The 24,920-nt window shown below is 35.9% G+C and overlaps 1 protein-coding gene across 2 annotated transcripts in view; it reads left to right on the top strand.

The window, feature by feature from the left end:
* LEPR (leptin receptor) overlaps positions 1–24,087 on the top strand; it is a 99,957-nt gene extending 75,870 nt beyond the window's left edge. Inside the window, exons 15-20 of one of the 2 annotated variants that reach the window (XM_061411708.1) lie at positions 892–1,108; positions 2,825–3,007; positions 4,408–4,503; positions 6,287–6,389; positions 7,222–7,297; positions 20,135–24,087. In XM_061411708.1, coding sequence (XP_061267692.1) covers positions 892–1,108; positions 2,825–3,007; positions 4,408–4,503; positions 6,287–6,389; positions 7,222–7,297; positions 20,135–20,962 — 1,503 coding nt within the window. In that variant the 3' untranslated portion in view covers positions 20,963–24,087. Of the gene's footprint in view, positions 1–891; positions 1,109–2,824; positions 3,008–4,407; positions 4,504–6,286; positions 6,390–7,221; positions 7,298–16,638; positions 18,854–20,134 lie in introns of those variants that run through there. The other variant, XM_061411707.1, reaches the window with a different exon arrangement.
* Positions 24,088–24,920: the final 833 nt, after the last annotated feature.

Raw genomic sequence — 24,920 nt, 5'->3', positions numbered from 1 at the left:
TGCAGTGGCTGCTAATATCTTCTCACCACCTACCCAGGTTCTTCCAAGACCTGCAGGGATATAGTTATGTGTGTTTGTATTTATGTTTCTCAATTTCTGACTTAGAAGAAGAATCTCAATGACAAAAAATGAGAAGCACTGCTCTAGTCTGTTGTGTAGTGTCAAGCTTGCTAAAGGCCAACAAGGTATTAGTAGCACTTAAATCTTACCTGAAACAGGTGAAGGTGATGGCAAAGTGGGATGTATTGTTAATGCTCTGTAGGATGGAAGGATAGAATTGTACTAAGAATGTATTTTACACTGGCATCTCGGTGACCTGGTATGATTTTTTTAACTACAGGACAGACGTTCTGGGGTGCCTTGTACACTGTCCTGATGCTCTCTGTGACTTGTAGTGTCAGCATGTCATGGGAAGAAAAAAAAATGACCAGTCTTACTAAGATTGATAGAAGTGGTGATTAATTTCTTTTCAGCTCTTTCTCATTTCTGCTTTACAGAAACAAAGGGTTACTCCTTTTTTTTTGCTTTTTAGATGAAGAAATGCTCAACTCCCCATTAGTCTTTCTTTTCTCTAAAATTAGAGTGAAACTTCCTGGTAGAAAAGTATCCTATTTATATCCATACTTCATTATCTTCAAGTGATTTATTCTCTGAGTCTTAAAGAAAAAAAAAATCCATAAGGAGAAAACAAGTTTCCCATGTTCCATAGTCACCCAGACAGCTTCAGGGAGACTGTCAGAGCAGCCCACACTTCAGCCTTGAATTCATCAGAGGTTGCTCTGGTCTGGCCCCTGCCTACCAATGGGAAATGTTTAATCAGAGTTCCAGGAGCTCGGCTTGTATAAAAAGCACTGTAGCCCTTCAGCTAATCAACTTTTGTGTTTACTGTAGCCCCTGATGAAAAATGACTCATTGTGCAGTGTAAGAAGATATGTGGTAAAACATCATACTTCCCACAATGGAACGTGGTTGGAAGATGTGGGAAACCACACTAAACTCACTTTCCTTTGGACAGAGCAAGCACATTCTGTTATGGTGCTGGCCATCAATTCAATTGGTGCTTCTTCTGCAAATTTTAATTTAACATTCTCATGGGCTATCAGCAAAGGTAAGAAAAGGTATAGGGTATTAAACCTGTGCTCCTTTTAATATTTAATCTTTGCAAACCCCTCCCATTCTAAATGATCTTCCAAGAAGCTTACAATTCCCTGAATCAGTCTCTTTTTTACCTTTTATCTCTGTTTTGTCTAAAAAACAATGTAAGTGTATATCCTGATTATGTGATGTGGTCCTTGGGTTTTCACATGGTAGAACATTGTTGAAATAGTATTGTAATAAATGTGAATGTTCTGATAAATCTAAAACTTAAAACTTCTGGGCCAGTGTGGGTTGTAGGTGAATGAATCTCTCTCTCTCTCTTTATATACGTATATACATATGCATATAATGAGTCCATATATATACACACACATATATTAATAGGTAAAATACACATGTGTGTGTCATATATACTACATATATATATGTGATAGTATAACATTAGATAGGTACAAGTAATTGCTTAGATTTGAAAATAACTTGTATTTCATTTAATATGTGATGAACCCTCATATTAATTTTGATATATTTGATTAATCAAGGAATTAAGAACCATTTTATATAGGAGCTTGTATAGTATATTCAATGTATAATTTTTAATGAAAAATTCAAATTTCACTTCCCTCTACTAATCATGTACCTTCCTGAAATATTTGCTTATTGCTTTACTTAGATGTGTCCTATCCTTTTTTTTTAGTTCTCAGAATACTTTCTACCTTTTCTATGCTATTTTATATCCTGCCTTGTATAGTAATTACTTGTGTACATATAGTGTAAACTTTATGTAAGTTTCACAGCATTTGCACTGTATTTTACACTTAAAATATTCTCAATCAATATGTTCTATTAATAGAAATATTTGTTTAATGCTGCACTATGCTAGGTGGTAGAAATTCGAATGTGGGTAAAATTATAATGGTCTCACAGACTTCAATAAATGAGACAGACTTTAATCAAATAATCATATAAGTTAATGCCTATTTACAAACTGAGATGCATGTTCCTAGGAAAGGAATATAATTTTATAAAAGAAAAAATATAGGAGCCTAAACCAGTATTGAGGGTCAGAGAAGTTTTCTTGAGGATGCGGTATAGGAATTAAACTTCCATGAAAGGTGGGAAGAAGAGCTCCCCTGAGAGAGGAACAGTCTGACCAAAAATCCTGCGGTCCAGGAGAGGACATGAAGGAGGATCACCAGGGGCGCGCGTGTGCGCATGCGTGTGTGTGTGTGTATGTGTGTGTGTGTGTGTGTGCAGCAAAGCTGGCAGATGTGCTGAGACACGGCCCTTGGGGCATTGTAGGTGTGATGAGAATTTTGTCCTCACTTGTGGAAGTCTGGAGGTTTTGAAGTGGGACTCTGTGCAGAGGGTGTTAAAATGATTAGTTTTATACTTTGAAAGCATGATTCCATCAGTGGGAGAGAAGAGTTGGGGGGAATTAGGATGATTAATAGGCATGTACATTACTACAGAAGAGAACATCTTTTGAACATATCCAATTTGGATTTTAGGTAGAATCTTATTTATCGATAGCATATATTTCCACATCTCTCTGCTTATATGACTTCTGTGATACAAAAATAATTGCCATGTTTTATATTTATTTGTGTAAATATCTTCTTTCTCTTCCTTCTTCCTTTTTCACTAAGTTTTATGTTTCTAAAGACAATTTGGAGATTTTCATTCATTTTGAAGTTAAAAATAAATTTCCTTCTTTTCCCCTCAGTAAATATCGTGCAGTCACTCAGTGCTTACCCTTTAAACAGCAGTTGTGTAATTCTTTCCTGGATGCTGTCACCCAGCGATTACAATCTGATGTATTTTATTCTTGAGTGGAAAATTCTTAATGAAGACAGTGAAATTAAATGGCTTAGAATCCCTTCCTCTGTTAAGAAGTATTATGTCCATGGTAAGCTTACTGTATTTTGATAAGTTTTTCCTATGGGTTAATATGACTCTACAGATTATTAATTCAAATAACGCAGTTAATGGAACTTCAAAAATATAGATAATCCATATTATTACCTTTAATTCTGTCACCTTGTCACCAGCATTTAATTCTATTTCATTTGTTTTTCACTTAAATATTTATAGTTGTAATCATATTGTATCATTTATAACTTTTCTTCTGGTTGGTTCCTTTGATATATCACAAACATGTTTCTATTTTATCCCTAATCCTTTAACCATCATTAATGATTATATAGCATTTTACTACAAAATATACTTAAACCATTTATTTATTTGAGAACTTTTATGTTGCATCCAGTTTAACCTTTTAAAAAAATGAGTTTTAACAGCTTTTGATATCTACTGCCAGATTGTTTTCCCAAATTGTATACCAACTTATGATGCCACTAACAATGAGTGGGAGGGCCAGGCTGAAGGTCTGATGAATAATTTCCCAAAAGTAGACCAGTTACCCTGTAAGGTGAATAAAGTACACAATGTAAGTGCACAGTACAGAATCTCCAAGTCTGAGTAAGCTTTAAGCAGGGACGCTAAGGATTGCTGTAGTACTATTTACAGTGTTATCCCAAAGGCTCATACTTTTCATTCCAAGACCCTAGAATTTAGCGTCAGAGTAAAGAGAAACAAATGACTGATGGAGAACTACATTCAATTCATTATTACTGTTGTCCAGGTGGTTACTCTATGCTTCAAAGGGATTTATCTCTCGTGGAGTAATATTTGTGTGTCATTAGCATTTGTGAAAATGATAGATCACCGATAGATCCATTTTGAGCTTTGCTATGGAGATGGTCATCTTCCGTAGATCTAGACACCTGGATATGTACAAAGATTCCTGGTCCCCATTCCCAAGTTCTTTACATAGGATTTCCTAAGACTTTAATCTCCCAACTCCCTTGAATAGAGAAGCTGAGTAAACTGAATTCCTATGGAAAGGGAATATTGCTGGCTTTGATCTGGTGGGAAAAGAGGTAGAGCAGATTGTCCAGGAAAGGGAAATGGAACAGCTCATACAGCCCGAACTTGAACAAACTGACTGTCGCTGGAACATGCCTTTGAAAAATTGCAATTTTCTATCTCTGGGTAAAATTTTTAAAACATTATTTGGAAAATTATTGGTGTTACTAGGAGAATTTAGAGTGCTCAGATTCTCTTTGAAACTCCCCAATTATATTTCAGTCCATAGATAGCAGTCATCAGTTTTCAATCCAATTTCAATCAATAAATCATCAGTTTTATATGCATGAAAATATGAGTCACTTAAAACTTTTATATAGATTTCACTCATTAATATTAATTCAGTAAGGATGACTCTTTAAAATATTTTTTTCTCCTCAGATCATTTTATCCCCATTGAGAAGTATCAGTTCAGTCTTTACCCAATATTTACGGAAGGAGTAGGGAAACCGAAGATAATTAATAGTTTTGCTCAAGGTAAAAATTTTTAGTTTCCTTTTACACAGATATGTGGTTTCTTCCTTAGTTAGCAATAATGCTGCCATCTGGTTATTCTCTTTCTGATGGAATCATGGAAGAGCCCAGAGTCTTCTGTAGATGTGTCATGTATTAAGGGTATATGGTTCCATGGTGTCATTAAGAATAAACAGGCACGATATTGTGTTTCTGTATTGGTAAGTAAAACTTTCAGTCTCAAATTGGGTAGAAAGTTGATTGCTATTTGGTCGCTAAGTTGTCTCCAACTCTTTGTAACCCCATGGACTGCATCACGCCAGGCTTCCCTGTCCTTCACTATCTCGCAAAGTTTGCTCAAACTCATGTCCATTGAGTCAGTGATGCCATCCAACCATATCATCCTGTTACCCACTTCTCCTCTTGCTGTCAGTCTTTCCCAGCGTCAGAGTCTCTTCTAATGAGTCTGCTCTTCACATCAGAAAGTTGATGGAAACAAAAATGGAAATACCCAGCTATGCCACAAAGTATATCATCATAAAGGTTAATTGAAAAAATATTAATTTGCTGCACAATTAATATAAACACACCTACCCCAAACAATAAGCTTTGACATACTTATGGAGTCTTTAAATTTTCATCATCTTCTAAGGAAAATTTTTCTGAAAATAAAACTGGAGAGACAGGTATAGAAGAAAGTTCACTGGGTGTCATATTTCTAACTCATCTTACTGTACTTGGAGCGGGAAGATTTTTATTTTACTATTATTTTTCAAGTTGTTTTAAAATCTAAGCAACCCAATAATGAAGTTTCAAGAGAGAAATATTTTACTTGGTTTTAGAAGTAAAATAATTATATATAACTTCATTCATGTACTGTTCAACAAATATATATTGAGCACTGTTCTAAGCATTGGGGATTGAATATTGAACATCAGTCTGTGCCCTAAATGGAGCTTAAACTCCAGTACTCAAATGACAGACAATAAACAAATAATATAGTCTCATATAGAAATAAGTATATGAAATTAAAATAAAAGTAAAATGAAGGGATAGAGTTAAAATGTGGTGCTTTAGTGTGTGTGTTAGTCGCTCAATCATGTCCTACTCTTTGTGACCCAATGGACTTTAGCCCACCAGGCTCCTCTGTCCATGGAATTTTCCAGGCAAGAATACTGGAGTGGGTTGCCATTTGTTTCCTTCTCCAAGGGATCTTCCCAATTCAGGAATTGAATCCAGGTCTACCCACACTGCAGGCATATTCTTTACTGTCTGAGCAGTAATGGTGGCCAAAAATGATGGTCTTTTTCTCTAAGAAGGTGGTAAGTCCTGCAAGGACAAAGGGGAAGAACTTTTGAGCAAGGGGACAGCAAGTGCAGAGACCCTGAAGAGTGAGCATGCTTGGTGGTCCAAGAAGCAACAAAGAAGTCAATGTGTCTGAAGTGAACAAGATAGAAGTTGATGGGTCTTGTAGAATGCCTTCTCCAGAAGCAGATGACTGATGCAGAGAGCCATCATAACAACTTTAACTGACACTTTGATTCATATAATTGAAAAGTGATCAGATGGAGAGAGCTGGCAAATAAATACTTTTGAGAAAATGTTTTGCTACATTACAAGAAGCATAACTCTGAACAAAATAGTAATTATTTTATGATCAAAGCTATGCTTATGTCTTTCTGATTTTGGTATCTTTAAAGGTCATTCAGATTTACGATGAAATCAGAAAAGGGTATGTTATGATTTTTGATACAGAAATTACTTACTTCCTCAAGATTTTGAGTTGTGTGATTTTTTTCTTTTTCAGATGATGAAAAACACCAGCATGATGCAGATCTATATGTAATCGTGCCAATAATAATTTCCTCCTCAATCTTATTGCTTGGAATATTGTCAGTATCACATCAAAGGTATTGTATGTGGTGTTAAAAATCTCAAGCATATTTAAACCATTTTAAACCCAAATCAGAAACACTAAAATATGCTAAATATTTTATATGTATTCAGTATATAATAAGATGGCATAAGAAGAAAAAGGATTCCTTATTTCAGAAATCCACACTGCATTTTGCTAGCATACATAAGCCTCAGGGAAGAAATTAGATTTTTAACAAAAGTATATACATTCATGAAATAACAAGCTTATAACAGAAATGCCTAGGCAGTATATTCATAGAGAAATTGTAAATCTAGGTTGAGGATTTTTAGTTGCGAAAATTTATTTGGAACAGTCAATTCACTTATGGTTAGTAGGCATTCTGCTTTTTAAATTTTAGCACTGTGTGGCTCCCTTCTGTCTCATTTGAACTGCTTGAATGGTTCTTTATGTGCGCCATCACTCTGTGCTGAGAGGTCCAGACCACTGAGGTTATTTCACATGTGGCAAATCTCTACAGAAAGTTTTGTCTTCTAGCAGTGAAGAGGGAAAAGTGATTTTAGAATCTGAATTCATCTTCCAATCAAGTGAGCTGATGGGGCCTGTGCAAAGTATTTAGCACAGGGCTAGGCATACAGTTTTCAATAAATGTTAGCTATTTTTTTTATTATTATTATAGTGATCATTAACTTTGGTCTAGACATAAAGTTGGTAGAAATCTTCCTGTGATGGCATATGAAAGGAAATTTGATCCTACTGTGGCATAACCAGTCTGGTAGACTTAGTTTCTAGTTGGTCGCTTATAAACTGTTAACATTTTCAATGTGAATGTTCTCTAATTCTAATGCCTTGTTTATCCTTTGTAGAATGAAAAAGTTGTTTTGGGAAGATGTTCCAAACCCCAAGAACTGTTCCTGGGCACAAGGACTTAATTTTCAGAAGGTCCTTTTTTCAATTTTTTTAAACCCCAAGTATATAATATTTCATTTTAGATGCTGTATACCTTTTAGAACTTCAAACATTTTTGAGGTTCAAAACTTTTTTTTTAAGGATAAGGTTTAAATTTTATTTTATTCAATTCATCTTAATATGAATCTGTCTAATTTGTTATTTATTTTCATGGATAGGAAGATGCAGGGATTTGAAACCAGGACAAAACAAAATTCAATAGAAAGTTTATCATCTGAATTAACAATACACATACCTTTCTTCTGTGTCATAGTATATCATAAAACAAATATTAGAATGTTAGGGTCAAATCTGATGAAGAACAAATATTTATATATACTTTTTGGGTATAAATTGATTGTTCTTTGGAAAAGGCTGGAATCAATATTTTTAACCCTTGTAATTATCTTCATAATTACTTAAATCAATTAAAAACTACATAATCCTTTCCTAAAACGCCACAATCTGAAAATGGAATTATCATAGTAAAGCTTACATTTATGAAGATAGCTCCTTTCAAGCTACTTATGAAACAATTAGTCAACTTTAATAATTTGCACTTATGTCTATAATAGATTTTCTCAGAAAACTCTAGAATTTAACAAATATATCATTAATTTCCCAAGTTTTCCTTGAAGCAGGGTTGGCTTTCTACCTATAACACTGGGAAAATAGAATTCAGTTTTCATGGCAAAATATCTAAGCGATGTTTTGAACAATAATCATATGGGGTTATTCAGTCTCAATAATTGTGTCATTGTAGTCACGGTTACACGTCTTCAGTGGTTTCTGTTTAGCTACAAGATCAAGTATAGTCCTTTTAAGCTGGTTCTCAATGACTTCTGTCTACAGTCTGTTATCAACTTATATATTCCATTTTTCCTGTCCATGGGCCTTAGTCATGCTGACACTATTTCTCTCACCTCTACAGACCCCTCTATGTCAATGAAGAGTTTGCTCTAAGCTCTTCTTTCCCCAAACCTTCTGTGAACAATGTAGTTCAGAAGAAATTCTGCCCCCTCCAAGTTTCCAGAGCATTTCATTATTTGTTGTGAAGAGTGTTCTGAGTTCTAGGGCTGTATTTTAAGACCACATATATTATTGAGCTCCTCCTGCTAAACGCAAAATACTAAGGTCAAGATTCACAAAAGAATTAATAAAATGCTGATATAATATGTCCATTTATTTATGTGCAGATCATTGAGATACATATCCTTACATTCATTAAGATTTTTATTTCAGTTCTTGGTGGCTTAGTTTCCTCTCCTGTAAAATGAGGTTTAATAGAACTTACCTCATTGAGTTGTTTCAGGGAGTAAAGAAGATGGTACTTCCAAATAGTAGTGTCTCAATAAATTATCATTATATTGCATATTTACATGTTTTACATTATTATTCTTTCAGTTACCCCACGGAATAAGTATTAGCATCTCCATTTATAGAAGGAAAAACCCGTCTTATACTGGTTAGGTAACTTGTTTTAGAGTCTGACTTAGTTTACTAATTTGTCTAATTTTTAAGCCCATTCTATTAGTAATTGTTCTCTCTGGCTTTCCTGTTTTTGACCATGACCCTTGGTGAGAAATATGCTTTACCTTGCAACCTAGTAAATGTATAGATATAAATAATATGCATTTGCAGTGTCCTGTATCTTCAAAATTTTATTTCATTTAAAAAATACTGGTTACAACCCTCTAACTTCATTCACATACTAATGAATATGATTTGCAATAACAAAATCACTGCTCTACAGTTTACCAATGAACAAGTGAGTGAACAAAATAAGTAATATTGTGGGCAAAACAATGCAAGCAACTAAATTATAATCTTTCAGCAGAAGAGAGTGTTTTATCTTCAGACTTGGTAGCACTGTAGTTTCACATACTTACGTGCATACATTATCTTTACAGAAACTTCACTTTGCCTGAATCTAACCAGCCCCACACCCATACACTTCTCAGCTATGCCCTTACTATAAGCCACAGAATCTCCTTTCTGAAAACAGACCTGATGATTTTTTCAATTAGTAAAATATTTATTCCTCTCCTTTCTCTTCCATTATGAATTCTTACAGTGACAGTTATTGAAGTGATAATGACATTTCAGCCATGTGTATTTATTTGTCATTCATTCATTCCTTTGTTCAACAAGCACATAATGAGAATGAGTATTTACGTGTAAGTCTAGGATGTTGCTAGGCTCTGGGAAAACAATTTTTAAGATATCGTTCTTACCATCTAGGCAGTGACAGGGAGGTCACAGAGGAATGACTGGCTAAAAGCAGTGTAGAATGAGCTTGTCTTCTTTTCTCTCTCTAAAATTGTTTATTCATTTATAGTTCAATCATTAATTCATCCCATGCATTTATTCAAGGGATATTTATTGAATAGTTATCCTAATGCCAGTCAACTCATCTAGGCCTTGGGGTTAAAATGGTGGGAAAATAAAAACTCTTGGAGTGTACAGTCTATGGGAAAGATAAGATTAATCAGTTTATAACTGAAATAACTATATGTGTTATATATAATATATATTATGATACTATTACAAACACTAATAATGATAAACGTGTTGTGAAATAAAGGGACCCAGTGTGCTGAGTGTATTATGTGGGATCAGGGGTGGTGAGTGAGTGAATGTAAGAACGTGACAGTTGAGCTAAGATCTGGGAGATGAACGGTGATCAAGCAGGATTTGTGGTGGAGGGTGAGAGCCCAGGCAAGTCCACCTGTGAAAACAAAGCCCTGTGGTAGGAAGGACCTTAGCACATTCACAAACTGAAAATAGGGGGGTTAAAAGACAAAGAGGTAAAAGGAGACTATTTGCTTAAATATTGAGGTTTTTTTTTTTTTTTTTTTGAATATGAGAGGAATTTTGTAAAAAAAATCGAAGTACTTATCTAACTAAAAATGTAAACACTTCACCGTGTCAGTATATATACATTCTGGAAATAACAATCCTACTGTCTCAGAGAAGCTGAAACACTCAGTCTTCAAAATGGTAAGCTCTGAAATCTCTATGAACCACCAGGAATAATGGCTTCTAAGTATTTGCCAGGGCAGGGAAATGGTCAGGCCCACCTCAGCAAAATGTAGTTTGACCCTGCATCAAGTTTTTCCATTTTCCAGAAAATGCTGGACACAAAAGAATGTAGACTGAGTCAGTGACTCTAGCCTACAGGCTACCCCGCTGTGTCATGTAGCTCCCTGAGGAGGAGCGTCATGCCAGAGCAGATCACCTGGCAGACATGTGCAATAGACAGAAATATCACCACATGTCCCCAGGTTCTGAGGGAACTGAGGAAGAGTGAAGAATTTCTAAGTAGGATGGGTGAATGACATTATTTGTAAGACTGATTTTTTTTTTTTTTACTTTTGCAAATATTAGACTTTAAAATCTTATAAGATATTCTTTAAGCATAACGAGCCCTCAAGGTACTCAGTTTATTACTTGGCTTAACAGGTACTCAGTTAGGAATAAAGCAGTTTTTGGAATGTATCAGGAATATTTGAAGAGTAAAGAAGAATGTAAAAAATTTCAAAGGTTTTACTGATGATAAATTCAATGACTAAATAACTAAAATTCAATAACTTCTTAAAATCTCACCTTCTACTTTAATCTCCTAACTAAAAGTACTTTTTTGGGGACAAATAATACAGTATAATTCACATTATATTTCTAAAGAGGACAAGACAATTTACTATCTGCTCCAAACTTTCATATTCATATTATTTTATTTGATTTGGTCATAGACCTAATAGCTTTATATTTTCTGATTACAAAACTGAGGCACAGATTGGTTCAGCAGCTTGTCTTGATCAGACAGCCTGTAGGTGTGAAAACCTTGTTTAAACTCAGGTTCATTGTGCTCACATTGATACCCTTCCCATCAAGTCCATGTTAACAATGGATTGCTTAATATACTTAATGCCACTAAATTGTGCACTTAAAAATAGTTGAAATAATAAATTTTATGTATATCTTAACACAAAAAAATTGGCAAAGAATCCGAATAGACTTTTCTGCAAATAAGATGTACAAATAGCCAAAAAGGAAAAATGAATATATGTTCAATGTGATTAGGAAGAGATTAGGGAAATGTAAACCAAAAGCACAAGCTAGCACTCTGTGCTAGCTAGGATGGTATAATAAAAACAACAGGTAGTAAGTGTTGGTGAGAATGTGGAGAAACTGGAACTTTCCTGTACTGCCAACATGAACGTTAAAATGGTGCAGCCATTTGCTCTTAATTTTTCTGGCCGGTCACCTTTGTATTTCTAAAAATAAGATACTTATGTCATTATGAGATGTAAATATTTAGTGATTTCCGGCTGAAATGAGGACTTAATTCTGCACATACTTTTTCCCCCTTCTTTCCCCATGCTATTTCCATATCATATTGTTAGTCACTTCTTTTTTCAGTTCCTTCAGTAATCAGTCTATAATCTCAGGATAGTCTTCTAAAACTCCATTTGTTGTTCCATGAAATAGAGACTGTTTCTTAGAACCTCCCCCCTTTATTAAAATAAAATAAAGACATTAGTACTCTTACCTTTCCCTCCATGTCTCTCTCCACTTTCCAATCTTTGTCAACTGTAACTTTACATTTTCACTTAAGTCAGGGTCGATAGCATGTTCTGTGCGATAATTTGTCTGGAGTTAATTTTAAAAAATGAAAACCCAATAAACTGTATTTTCATTGTTATGAGTTTATAAATATTGTTCCTTGCAGAACCAAGTAATATAATGAGATTATATTACCACACTTTGTGGTTCCAATGACACAAAATAGTTAAAAAAAAATATTTTAGAAACACTCCACCCTGTTGATCTGAATTTTGTGAAATTTTAGTTGGCCTCATTTTTAATTTTTATGCTTTGTTTTGTGTTTGTTTTGCTTTTTCTAGAGCTTCTAATTGCTTCTTAATTTTTTTTTTAACCTTCTGTGTGCTGTCATTGTATGTGCATCTTCACTGGAGACCTGTTCCCCAGGCACTCTGTCCAGGAAATCCTCTATCCTCCTACTGTGATCTGGATTAGGCCTTTTCTAACATTACTACAAGCCATCCCTCTGAATTTTCCCTTAATTGGTTTCTAGTCGGGGGATGCAATACAGGAGACCCTGGTTTGATTCTGGTGTCAGGAAGATCCCTTGGAGAAGGGAAAGCTGGTTTCTAGTGGAAAACTGTTCTCTAGACTCTTTTCTTCCTCTTTTTTGATTAACTACTTCCTTACATAACCTGCCAGGAAATATTGTGTAAGTTGAAGTCTCTCCAAGCCTGAAATTCTTTTTATTGTGCCTTCCTTTATTGATATTTTGGTGGAATAACAAGTTCTAGGTTGACAAGCCTTTCCAATAAAACTTTGAGACAATTCCTGCCTTATCCTGTAGCATCTGGTATCACTTCTGAGAAGTCTAGTGCCACTCTGATTTTTACTCCTCACTGGTATCATGCAGTTTTCTTGCTTTTAATATATTATCCCTGTAATTGATGTTCTAAAATTTTAGTGATAGGTCTAAACCTATTTAGGAAGATTCTTTTTCATTTAACTTTGTTCTTGTTTGAAAACACTTTTGATTCCAATCCCCTGTCAATTCTAAGAAATTATATTATTTCTTTGATAACTTCCTCTCCTCTTATTTCTTTGGATCTCATTCTAGAATATATATTACATGGATGTTGGACCCTCTGCATAGATATATACTTCTTATCTCTTCTCTAATATGTTCTGTTTCTTTGTCTTTTTTTAATTTATATTTGAGACCTTGCCATACCCTGTTCCTTCAGTGCTTCTATTGAACATTTGCTCTTTATAGTTGTAAATTTCCAACTATTAATTTTCAGTGTATCCTGTTCTGACTTTATGCATGCAATATTTTCTTACTAAAAATACCAATTCAGAGGATCATTCTTTGTTTTAAAAATTCTCTTTTCTTTTATTCCTTGAACTCTGTTTCTGCTAGGATCATATTCGCCTCCTGTTTACCTTGGCTTTTTAAAAAATCTCACACTTTCCACACATATGTGGTAATCCTTTGTTTTTCTTTCATATTTAAGAAAGGGATTGCTTCCCTGAATGGGTTAGAAAGAGCTCTGCTAGATGAGGAAAGACAGGTTCATAGACACCAATACTCCTCAGCTGCTAGATTCCTCCCCAGATAATTTTCCAATTACTTTTAAGAACAAATCTTCAATTTGAGTGTGGGGAGTATGAAGCCTTTTCCATGTGTAGTAGAGGGAGTAGAAGAGCCCCATTCCATATAAAGAATTTTCTATTTTCAGACAAAGGTCTCATTTCTTCCTGTGTTTTTACCTGCCTTTTCTTCACTCCTCCCCCCATCTCCACTATATCAGTTCAGTTGGTTCACTCAGTTGTGTCCAACTCTTTGTGACCCCATGGACTGCAGCACTCCAGGCTTCCCTGTCCGTCACCAACTCCCGGAGCTTGCACAAACTCATGTCCATCGAGACAGTGATGCCATCCAGCCATCTCATCCTCTGTCACCCCCTTCTCCTCCTGCCTTTAATCCTTCCCAACATCAGGATCTTTTCCAATGAGTCTGTTCTTTGCATCAGGTGGCCAAAGTATTGGAGCTTCAGCTTCAACATCAGTTCTTCCAATGAATATTCAGGACTCATTTCCTTTAGGATTGACTGGTTGGATCTCCTTGCAGTCCAAGGGACTCTCAAGAGTCTTATCCAACACCACAATTCAAAAGCATCAGTTCTTCAGCGCTCAGCTTTCTTTATGGTACAACTCTCACATCCGTACATGACTACTGGAAAAACCATAGCTTTGACTAGATGGACCTTTGTTGGCAAAGTAACGTCTTTGCTTTTTAATATGCTATCTAGGTTGGGCATAGCTGTTCTTCCAAGGAGCAAGTGTCTTTTAATTTCATGGCTGCAGTCACCATCTGCAGTGATTTTGGAACCCAAGAAAATGAAGTCTGTCACTGTTTCCATGGTTTCCCCATCTATTTGCCATGAAGTGATGGGACTGGATGCCATGATCTTTGGTTTTTTGCATGTTGTGTTTTAAGCCAACTTTTTCACTCTCCTCTTTCATTTTCATCAAGAGGCTTGTTAGTTCTTCTTTGCTTTCTGCTGTAATGGTGGTGTCATCTGCATATCTGAGGTTATTGATATATGATCTCCACTATATGCAACAGGGCAAACTGTCTTTCTCTTTATCTAGGGCTTCCCTGGTGGCTCAGCTGGTAAAGAATCCGCTTGCAATGTGGGAGACCTGGGTTCAATCCCTGGGTTGGGAAGATTCCCTGGAGAAGGGAAAGGCTAGCCACTACAGTATTCTGGCCTGGAGAATTCCATGGACTGTAAAGTCCCCCAGGTCGCAAAGAGTCAGACACGACTGAGTGACTTTCACTTTCACTTTTCACTTTCCCCCCCATCTCCAGTATATGCAACAGGGCAAACTGTCTTTCTCTTCAGCTATAGCCCACCCTGGAGGTATTTCAGTCTGCAGCTCATCTCCTTTGGTCTACTACACTCCTCCACTTGTTTTCCATCTATTAGAAATTTGAGATCTCATTCCCTCTTAACCTTCTCAGATTATCTCATTTGATTTATTCATGCACTTTCATTCTAACAGAGCCTCTATAGAGATAAGAAAGAAACATGCATGCTCAAACTGCCATCTTGAACCACAATACTTTCCTACACCATTTCTCACAATACTTTAAAAACCAGAATCTTTAACAGCATTGCAATCAATTATACTTCAATAAAATAAATGAAACAAATCAAAATCTTTTTAAAAGTTCTGAAATAGTTTAAAAATAAAAATTTTAAACAAAGGTTGAAATTCTTGTTGTAGGAAAACATATTGCAGTAAGTCAATAGCCTTGTTTTGCTTCTAATTCAAAACTTTTTTTAACCTCTTTGTTTAGCATTTTGTCTAATCTGTTAGTTTCTTCCTCTAAATCCAAACCATCTACATTTGAGGTGTCTGCGTGTGATCTAACCCTGCTCCTTTGTTGTCTACATTTATGTCTATTTCCACGAAGTGTACTCCCACTTAACAACCTAAATACTTTGGAGTGTTTAAACTAAAACCAAATGGATTTTTTTTCTTTTGAGTCAAAGACTATCTGAGATTACACCACCTGTTCTAGTTCTCAAAAGAAAAAGCTTAGCAACCCATAATGGAGAAGGCAATGGCACCCTACTCCAGTACTCTTGCCTGGAAAATCCCGTGGACGGAGGAGCCTGGTAGGCTGCAGTCCATGGGGTTGCTAAGAGTCGGACACGACTGAGCGACTTCAACTTTCACTTTTCACTTTCATGCATTGGAGAAGGAAATCGCAACCCTCTCCAGTATTCTTGCCTGGAGAATCCCAAGGATGGGGGAGCCTGGTGGGCTGCTGTCTATGGGGTCGCACAGAGTCAGACACGACTGAAGCGACTTAGCAGCAGCAGCAGCAGCAACCCATAAACTCCTAATACTGTTCTCATGGACCTGAGGCAGATTGTCCCTGAAATTACTAGAACAGCCTTGCAGAAGTGTGAAAGAGCTAATGTAGTCCCCCAAAATATGATTTCCATTTTCTCTATTTTCTTGTCCTTCTTAATATCTATATATGTGCCCTTGGGTCATAATGAACCAGAAGAGACGGTAAATTAATCAGCTCAAATCTATCACAGCAAATAGAAAAAGCAAAAGAAAGAACATGTTCTCCTCCCTATTTGTGTTTAAAATATCTTTCATCTTCCACTGTATTATAGACATTGTTTGGTTAGAAAAACATTCAGAGTCCTCACTCTACTTTGGTTAGCTGTACAACTTTAAGCCTTGATCGCTTTGTCTATAATAAAGGGAGAAATGTGGACCAGATGATTTCTTTGAACTTTTTTCTAGATTAAAAAAAACATGATAATTTTATTCTTCTTTACTATTTCAAGTCTTCTCTATTTTAATTGAAAAAAATTATTTTCAGAGATCTACTACTTTACTCTTTCTTGTTCCAAATTCTCTAATATTTGCTGTTTTTCCTCCACTTGCTTTTAATTTTCTCAGCTCTTTGTTCTTCTTTGCTTTTACTTATTCTATTATTCCTCTATAGATTTTCTTTTCTGGGATCGCTAAGGCTATCCTTAGAGTGTGATATTAAGGCCTGCATTAAGAAAATGATAGAGACCACCTTAGTTCAAAATGTTATCTTTTCTTAAAAACATGCATTACTGTAGTTTAACACAAGAATTTATGATCCACAACCCATCCCTGACAGAACATCTCTTTGATTTCTTTTATCTTTTGCTTTCTGAGTGTTTTTTTATTTTGCTTCCTTATTTTGTTTTATTTTATCTGAACAGAGAACGGACATTCTTTGAAGTCTAATCACGATCACTACCGATGAACCCAATCTGCCAGCTTCCCAACATTCTATAGAGTATTAGAAGATTTTTACATTTTGAAGAAGGGGAGACAATCTAAAAAAAGATTGGTGAAACTATTGAGAACTAAAATATGGTGAATTATGTTGATTTAGAACTTAAAATAGATGGGTAAATTTGGAATTCAAGACATTGATCTCAGTCCAGTTCAGTTTGATGTATGTATGTATTACTTCTCAGGTCATCTCAAAAGTAGTATTTATGATATCTGGCTTTTGATTTGTCCTTTGTCTGGTCATAAAACATTAAAAAATATGACTGTTGCTCTCAGCACATATCTATTAGTTACCATCAAATTTATAGTAGATAATGCTGTAACTGCAAATACAATGACGCTAAATATAAAATGTAGCAAAAGTTTTTAGTTTACATTTTATGTCCAAAAATTTCCATTTTATATCCTTTTATAGACACTTCAGCCTATAAATTGAACCATTTCGGTATTCTTTATAATGTCTTGGAGATCTTATATATATTTAACTCTGATCCATATGGGAATTTTCATTTTAGCCTTGAAAATGGCCTAAATGCTAACTTCCATTTCAGTTCAAAGACAGTTTGTTCTGGTCAAGGCCAGTAGAAGTTACAGTTCATTTTGGGTTGACCTGACATATCCAGGTCAGACTGACCAGATAAGAAAACACATCAGCTTCCAATTCAGCATCTTTGTGAAATTCTTGAATAAATTTAATTTATTTACACTGAACCACCAAAAGCTTCTAGCAGGCAGGGAAGTGGGCGGTGATGCAAAAAGGGAAACTCTAGAGCTTTTAGTAATAGCTCAAAGCAAACCCAGGACTTTCCTCCCTGAAAAAAAGACCACCATTAATGCTATGAATTACCTTGTGTGCTATGCTGCTCACATTCAAAATAAACCAAAGCCTCTGCTTGATTAACCCAAATAATATTTAAATTTAGGATACATATGCATCACTTACTTTTAGATTTCATTTACAGTTTGATTTGAATGTTAAAAAAAAAAAACCCTAAAAATCAAGAAGAAAGAGTCCTTTCCCCACTTCATTGACTTTTAAGAGATGTCATTGGAATGTAATTGAAGTGTGAAAATATGAAAGGATATTAATTCCTTCTAACTGAGTACATATTTAATATGCTCTCAGACTGTTCTAAAATCTTGAAATATTAGATGCATATGGTAATTGAAATGATTTTTTAAACATACTCTTAATAAATGTTTGTGACCCATTGATAAAATATACTTTAATAATATATGAATATGTGTTTGTTGTTGTTGTCTTCCATTATTAGTGAACTCTTTCATCAAATGCATTTGAAGAAGTAAATTATTTGGTATAACAGATTAATTACCGATTATGAAGTTTTAGAGGGCATGAAATATGTCAAACATGTCATTTGAAGAACATCTGTGAGTTTGCATGTTATGTGCTATTCTTATTTTTGTTTTCAATGTTAATAGTATGTAGTTCCTTTATTTGTAGATCTTAATTTCTTGGTTCATTTAAATTTTAAGAAAATCAATACATATATAGTAGTAACCTTAAGAAAAAATAAAATGAGCAAAAAATCTTTGAAGGAAATTATATAAATTTAATTATATATTTCTCTCAGAAAGAAAACAGGAAGAGGAATAGTTTTCTCTTTACACATTATGTTCATAGAATAGTAGAAAACTTTGTGTTAATACAGTATTTGTTATTATATAGTATTTTAATCTCTGTATAAATCTATTCCATTATATTTGGTATATTTATTTCTTTATGGTTATTATCACCCATATATTTCATTGAGTTCAACATTATGTTAAATGAATTGTCTTTTTATATGGAATATATTTGCCATTATGAATGTTGATTATATCATTATTTCAAGCAATATATCTGAATTCATTCTATTAGTTTAAGAATTATAAAGTTCAAAATTTTAATTATATGTATAGCATAAAATTGAACACATTTTCTATAGTACTTCATTTAGTTGTGTTAATTTTTCAATCTGCTGTGTCTACAGTTTTGTTTATTTTGCATTTATTTTTTCAATATGTTTACATTGTATGAGTTGAGCTTTTTTGCACATAGATGCTTGCTTGTAGCTGCTTAGCAGGGTTTGTTGTTGTAATGTAACCACTGTTCTTATAAAACTATGATGTACATTTGTTTTGCATCTTTGTCTTCATTCCACATGTCCTATAGTTTATATTTTTATGTGAAGTTATTTATAAGGAATGGTTATTTAAAAGGCTGTGATCATCTCTTTCACCTTAATTGTTTTCAACAAATAGATATTCTTAGTTCTTATTTTCTGATAGTCATAAATAGATTTTTAGTATGATGTAAGGTAGATAAGATCACATCTAGTTTACCTTCGTATCATATATTAGGTCATGGAGTAGTTATTTTAGCTATCTGTAGCCAAGTTGTATTGCTCCTTTGATTTTTGAAAACATTTATTTATTCATTTCTGTCTATGCTGTGTCTTCACTGTCATGCGGGCTTTTCTCTAGTTGTGGAGCCAGGGTTTCTCGTTGCGGTGGCTTCTCTTATTGCAGAGCACGGGCTCTAGGGTGAGCGGGCTTCAGTAGCTGCAGGAGTTGTGGCTCCCGGGCTCTAGAGTGCAGGCTCAATAGTTGCGGCCCACGGGCTTAGCTGCTCCATGGCGCGTGGGATCTGTCAGCATCAGGGATGGAACCTGTGTCTCCTGAATTGTCACGTGGATTCTTTACCACTGCACTACCAAGGAAGGCCTGCTCATTCGATTTTGTATCAATTTACCTTTTAAACTTGATGTAAGAGATTTCAGTTTGTGGAAGTGTAATTTGCTATACAATATTAGAAATTCTTCTAGAGATAACACTTTCTAATTTCAGTGTTCTCAGTCACATCTGACTCTTTGAAACCTCATGGACTATAGCCCGTCAGGCTCCTATGTCCATGGGATTTTCCAGGCAAGAATACTGGATCCCCTTCTCCAGGGGATCTTCCTAACCCAGGAATCGAACCCACGTCTATTGTGTCTCCTGCATTGGCAGGCATATTCTTTACCACAAGCACGACCTGGGAAGCCATTGAGAGCTATGCACTTTCAGGTACTATCTAATATATTCCTTGTACAAAGCTACAAGGTATATATTGAACACAATTTTACACATGAGGAAACTGAAAGGCAGAGAGGTTAATGTACTTGTCCATGATCATAGAAATGGAAGGGCTCAAATTTAAGTCTTTCTCATTCCTCTTTTAAACAGTATCTTATACTACCTGTCCCTTATGATCTTTGATCTATTTATTTCAGTCCAAAATCAATTAGTTTTTGGTTGATTTATGTCCTTTCATACTAACTTTCACACTTCCATTTCTTCCATGATATCATAGTGAAGCAAAACAAAACAAAACAGAAATCAATACAATTGAGGATTAAAATATGTCTTTTCTTTTAGCCAGAAACATTTGAGCATCTTTTTATCAAGCATACAGAATCAACGACCTTTGGTCCTCTTCTTTTGGAGCCTGAAACCATTTCAGAAGATATCAGTGTTGATACATCATGGAAAAATAAAGATGAGATGGTGCCAGCAACTACAGATGCTCTACTTTTGATGACTCCAGATCTTGAAAAGGGTTCTATTTGTATTAGTGACCAATGCAGCAGTGCTCAATTCTCTGAGGCTGAGAGCACAGACATAACCTGTGAGGATGAGAGCAGGAGACAGCCCTCTGTTAAATATGCCACCCTGCTCAGCAACTCTAAATCAGGTGAAACTGAGGAGGAGCAAGGACTTATAAATAGCTCAGTCAGCAAATGCTTTTTGAGCAACAATTCTCCACCAAAGGATTCTTCCTCTAAGAGATCATGGGAAATAGAAACCCAGGCATTTTTTATATTGTCAGATCAGCATCCCAATATAATTTCACCACACCTTCCGTTCTCAGAAGGCCTGGATGAACTTTTGAAACTTGAGGGAAATTTCCCTGAGGAAAATAATAATGAAAGGCCTGTCTATTATTTAGGAGTCACTTCAATCAAAAAGAGAGAGAGTGATGTGTTTTTGACCAATGAGTCAAGAGTGTTGTCCCCATTCCCAGCCCACTGTTTATTCGCTGACATCAGAATCCTCCAGGACAGTTGCTCACACCTTGTAGAAAATAACTTCAACTTAGGAACTTCTGGTCAGAAGACTTTTGTATCTTACATGCCTCAATTTCAGACTTGTTCCACTCAGACTCAGAAAATAATGGAAAACAAGATGTGTGACCTAACTGTTTAATTTCATTCTGGAAATATCTAAGATTTATGATGTAAATGAGTCATATGAAGGTTAATATATTTCATCATTGGTTAGGAGAGTAGAAAAGAAAACAGAGTCAAATTTGAAAATGATTGTTCCAGAACTAATGGTAGCCATACTCACTCAAATAATACAGACAAAGGTTGTGAGAAAGCCTTCAAGAGCCTAACAATGTAGACTGACTCTTCTAATGATTTTGCTAATCAGCTACAGTGGGACAGTCTCCAGAGACTTTTGTCTAGCTAGCCATAAACTCAACAGTAGTATATTTGGGGACATAGAACCTATATAGAAGGAGCTAATCATCTGAATTACATTCACATCTGAAAGACTTCACATTAACACTTGTGAAAATGTAACTATTTTCAAGGGTGTGGTTATTTTGCCTTCAGTTGTCTTTACTGTGCGCTCATTTACACACACACACACACACACACACACACACACATACAATCATATCCAATAGGCATCCTTGTGCATTTTAAATGTACGTGATGTATGTGTATTTTGTGATGTTAGACTGTGTGATTTGAAAGTGTTTTTATTTAACAGACTTACCTTGAGCGCTTACTCTGTGATCCACACTCAGCTAAATGTGTAGATAAATAGTGGATATTGCCCTGGGCTAGGGGATATACTCGGAAAAGGCGATGACACTCCACTCCAGTACTCTTGCCTGGAAAATCCCACGGACGGAAGAGCCTGGTAGGCTGCAGTCCATGGGGTCGTGAAGAGTCAAACACGACTGAGCCACTTCCCTTTCACTTTTCGCTTTCATGCATTGGAGAAGGAAATGGCAGCCTACTCCAGTGTTCTTGCTTGGAGAATCCCAGGGACGGGGAGCCTGGTGGGCTGCCATCTATGGGGTCACACAGAGTCGGACACGACTGAAGTGACTTAGCAACAGCAAGGGGATATACTTGTGAAGATACATAAGAAATCAGTCTTTATATATTAAATCTAAGATCTGTACCATAGAATGAAACTACCTATTAGAATGATGATACCCACAAGTATTTTGGTAGCAACATGTATTTGTGAAAATATACTGTCTGCCTTAACTTTTCTTTGGCTTCTCTGGTAGGTTGGTTGGTAAAGAATCTGTCTGCAATGCAGGAGACCCCAGTTCAATTCCTGGGTTGGAAAGATCCTCTGAGAAGGGATAGGCTACCCACTCCAGTATTTTTAGGCTTCCCTTGTGGCTCAGCTGGTAAAGAATCTGCCTGCAATGTGGGAGACCTGGGTTCAACCCCTGGGTTGGGAAGATCCCCTGGAGAAGGGAAAGGCTACCCACTCCAGTGTTCTGGCCTGGAGAATTCATGGACTGTATAGTCCATGGGGTTGCAAAGAGTTGGACACGGCTAAGTGACTTTAACTTCACTAACTCTTCTTTATAAAGATGTTGACATGCTCATTTTCTGATACAATTAGATAGTTAGATATTACTGTATGTGACTCTGGAGTCCTTGTCTTCCTCATTCTCTCTTGCATATACACTAGTTTTTTCTCATTTACTGAGCATTCTCCCTATGTATAAATGAACCACTATGCTAATACTTTCCTTGCTGCTGTGCTGTGCTTAGTCACTCAGTCGTGTCTGACTCTCTGCGATCCCATGGAATGCATCCTACCAGGCTCTTCTGTCCCATGGAATGCATCCTACCAGGCTCTTCTGTCCATGGGGATTCTCCAGGCAAGAATACTGGAGTGGGTTGCCATACCTTCCACCAGGGGATCTTCGCAACCCAGGGGTCAAACCCAGGTCTTCCACATTGCCGGCGGATTCTTTACCAGCTGAGCTAACAGGGAAGCCCCAATACTTTCCTTACTTTAGGTAAATTAATTATTGAAATAATTGTATGAAACATGTTCTGCTATTATATTCCTTTTAAAAATTAGAAGATTAAGTAATTTTCCCCAAGATCATAGGTAGTGGAATTCAGTTATAAACCCAGAACTTTTTAAGCTAGTGATTATGCTTTTAACCCATACCTTACATTGTCATCCATTAAAAAAAAAAGATCTGACCTGTAATCTAATAAAATTTAAGTAGAATTCAGACTTAAATTGAAGAAAGTAGGGAAGGCCTCTAGACCATTCAGGTATTACCTAAATCAAATCCTTTATGATTATACAATGGAAGTGACAAATAGATTCAAGGGATTAGATCTGATAGAGTGCCTGAAGAACTATGGATGGAGGTTCACGACATTGTACAGGAGGCAGTGATTAAGACCATCCAAAGAAAAACAAATGCAAAAAGGCAAAATGGTTTCTGAGAAGACCTTACAAATAGCTGTGAAAAGAAGAGATGCAAAAGGCAAAGGAGAAAAGGAAAGATATACCCATTTGAATGAACAGGGGAGATAAGAAAGCCTTCCTCAGTGATCAATGCAAAGAAGTAGAGGGAAACAATAGAATGGACTAGCAATCTCTTCAAGAAAATTAGAAATACCAAGGGAACATTTCCTGCAAAGATGGTCACAATAAAGGACAGAAATGGTATGGACCTAACAGAAGCAGAAGATATTAAGAAGAGGTGGCAAGAATACACAGAACTATACAAAAGAGATCATCATGACCCAGATAACCACAATGGTGTGATCACTCACCTAGAGCCAGACATCCTCGAATGCGAAATCAAGTGGGCCTTGGGAAGCATCAGACAAAGCTAGTGGAGGTGATGGAATTCCAGTCGAACTATTTTAAATCCTAAAAGATGATGCTGTGAAAGTGCTGCACTCAATATGCCAGCAAATTTGAAAAACTGAGCAGTGGCTGCAGGACTGGAAAAGGTCAGTTTTCAACCAATCCCAAAGAAGGGCAATGCCAAAGAATGTTTAAAGTATCCCACAATTGCACTTATCTCCCATGCTAGCAAAGTAATGCTCAAAATTCTCCAAGCCAGGCTTCACCAGTATGTGAACTGTGAAATTCCAGATGTTCAAGCTGGACTTAGAAAAGGCAGAGGAACCAGAAATCAAATTGCCACCATCTGCTGGATCATTGAAAAAGCAAGAGAGTTCCAGAAAAACATCTACTTCTGTTTTATTGATTACACCAAAGCCTTTAACTGTGTAGATCACAACAAACTGTGGAAAATTCTTCAAAAGACGAGAATACCAGACTACCTGACCTGCCTCCTGATAAATCTGTATGCAGGTCAAGAAGCAACAGTTAGAACTGGACATGGGACAAAAGACTGGTTCCAAAGTGGGAAAGGAGTATGTTAAGGCTGTATATTGTCACCCTGCTAATTTAACTTATATGCAGAGTACATCATGTGAAATGCCAGGCTGAATGAATCACAATCTGGGATCAAGATTGCCCAAAGAAATATCTATAACCTCAGATATGCAGATGATACCACCCTTATCAGAAAGGGTAAGGCAGAAAGTGAAGAGGAACTAAAGAGCCTCTTGATGAAAGTGAAAAAAGAGAGTAAAAAAGCTGGCTTAAAACTCAGTATTCAAAAAACTAAGATCATGGCATCTGGTCCCATCACTCCATGGCAAATAGATGGGGAAACAAGGGAAACAGTGATAAACTTTATTTTCTTGGGCTCTAAAATCACTGCAGATGGTGACTGAAGCCATGAAATTAAAAGATGCTTGCTTCTTGGAAAAAAAAAAAAAACTATGACTAACCTAGACAATATATTAAAAAGCAGAGACATTACTTTGCCATTAAAGTTCCATCTAGTCAAAGCTATGGTTTTTCCAGTAGTCATGTATGGATGTGAGAGTTGGACTGTAAAGAAAGCTGAGTGCCAAAGAATTGATGCTTTTGAACTGTGGTGTTGGAGAAGACTCTTGAGTCCCTTGGACTGCAAGGAAATCCAACCAGTTAATGAGTTGGAACTCATTAACTAATATAACTAAAGGAAATGAGTCCTGAATATTCATTGGAAGGACTGATGTTGAAGCTGAAACTCCAA

The sequence above is a fragment of the Bos javanicus genome, chromosome 3 (genome assembly GCF_032452875.1).
Source record: "Bos javanicus breed banteng chromosome 3, ARS-OSU_banteng_1.0, whole genome shotgun sequence".
Classification (NCBI taxonomy): Eukaryota; Metazoa; Chordata; class Mammalia; order Artiodactyla; family Bovidae; genus Bos; species Bos javanicus.
This window is presented reverse-complemented; position numbering and strand designations above follow the sequence as displayed.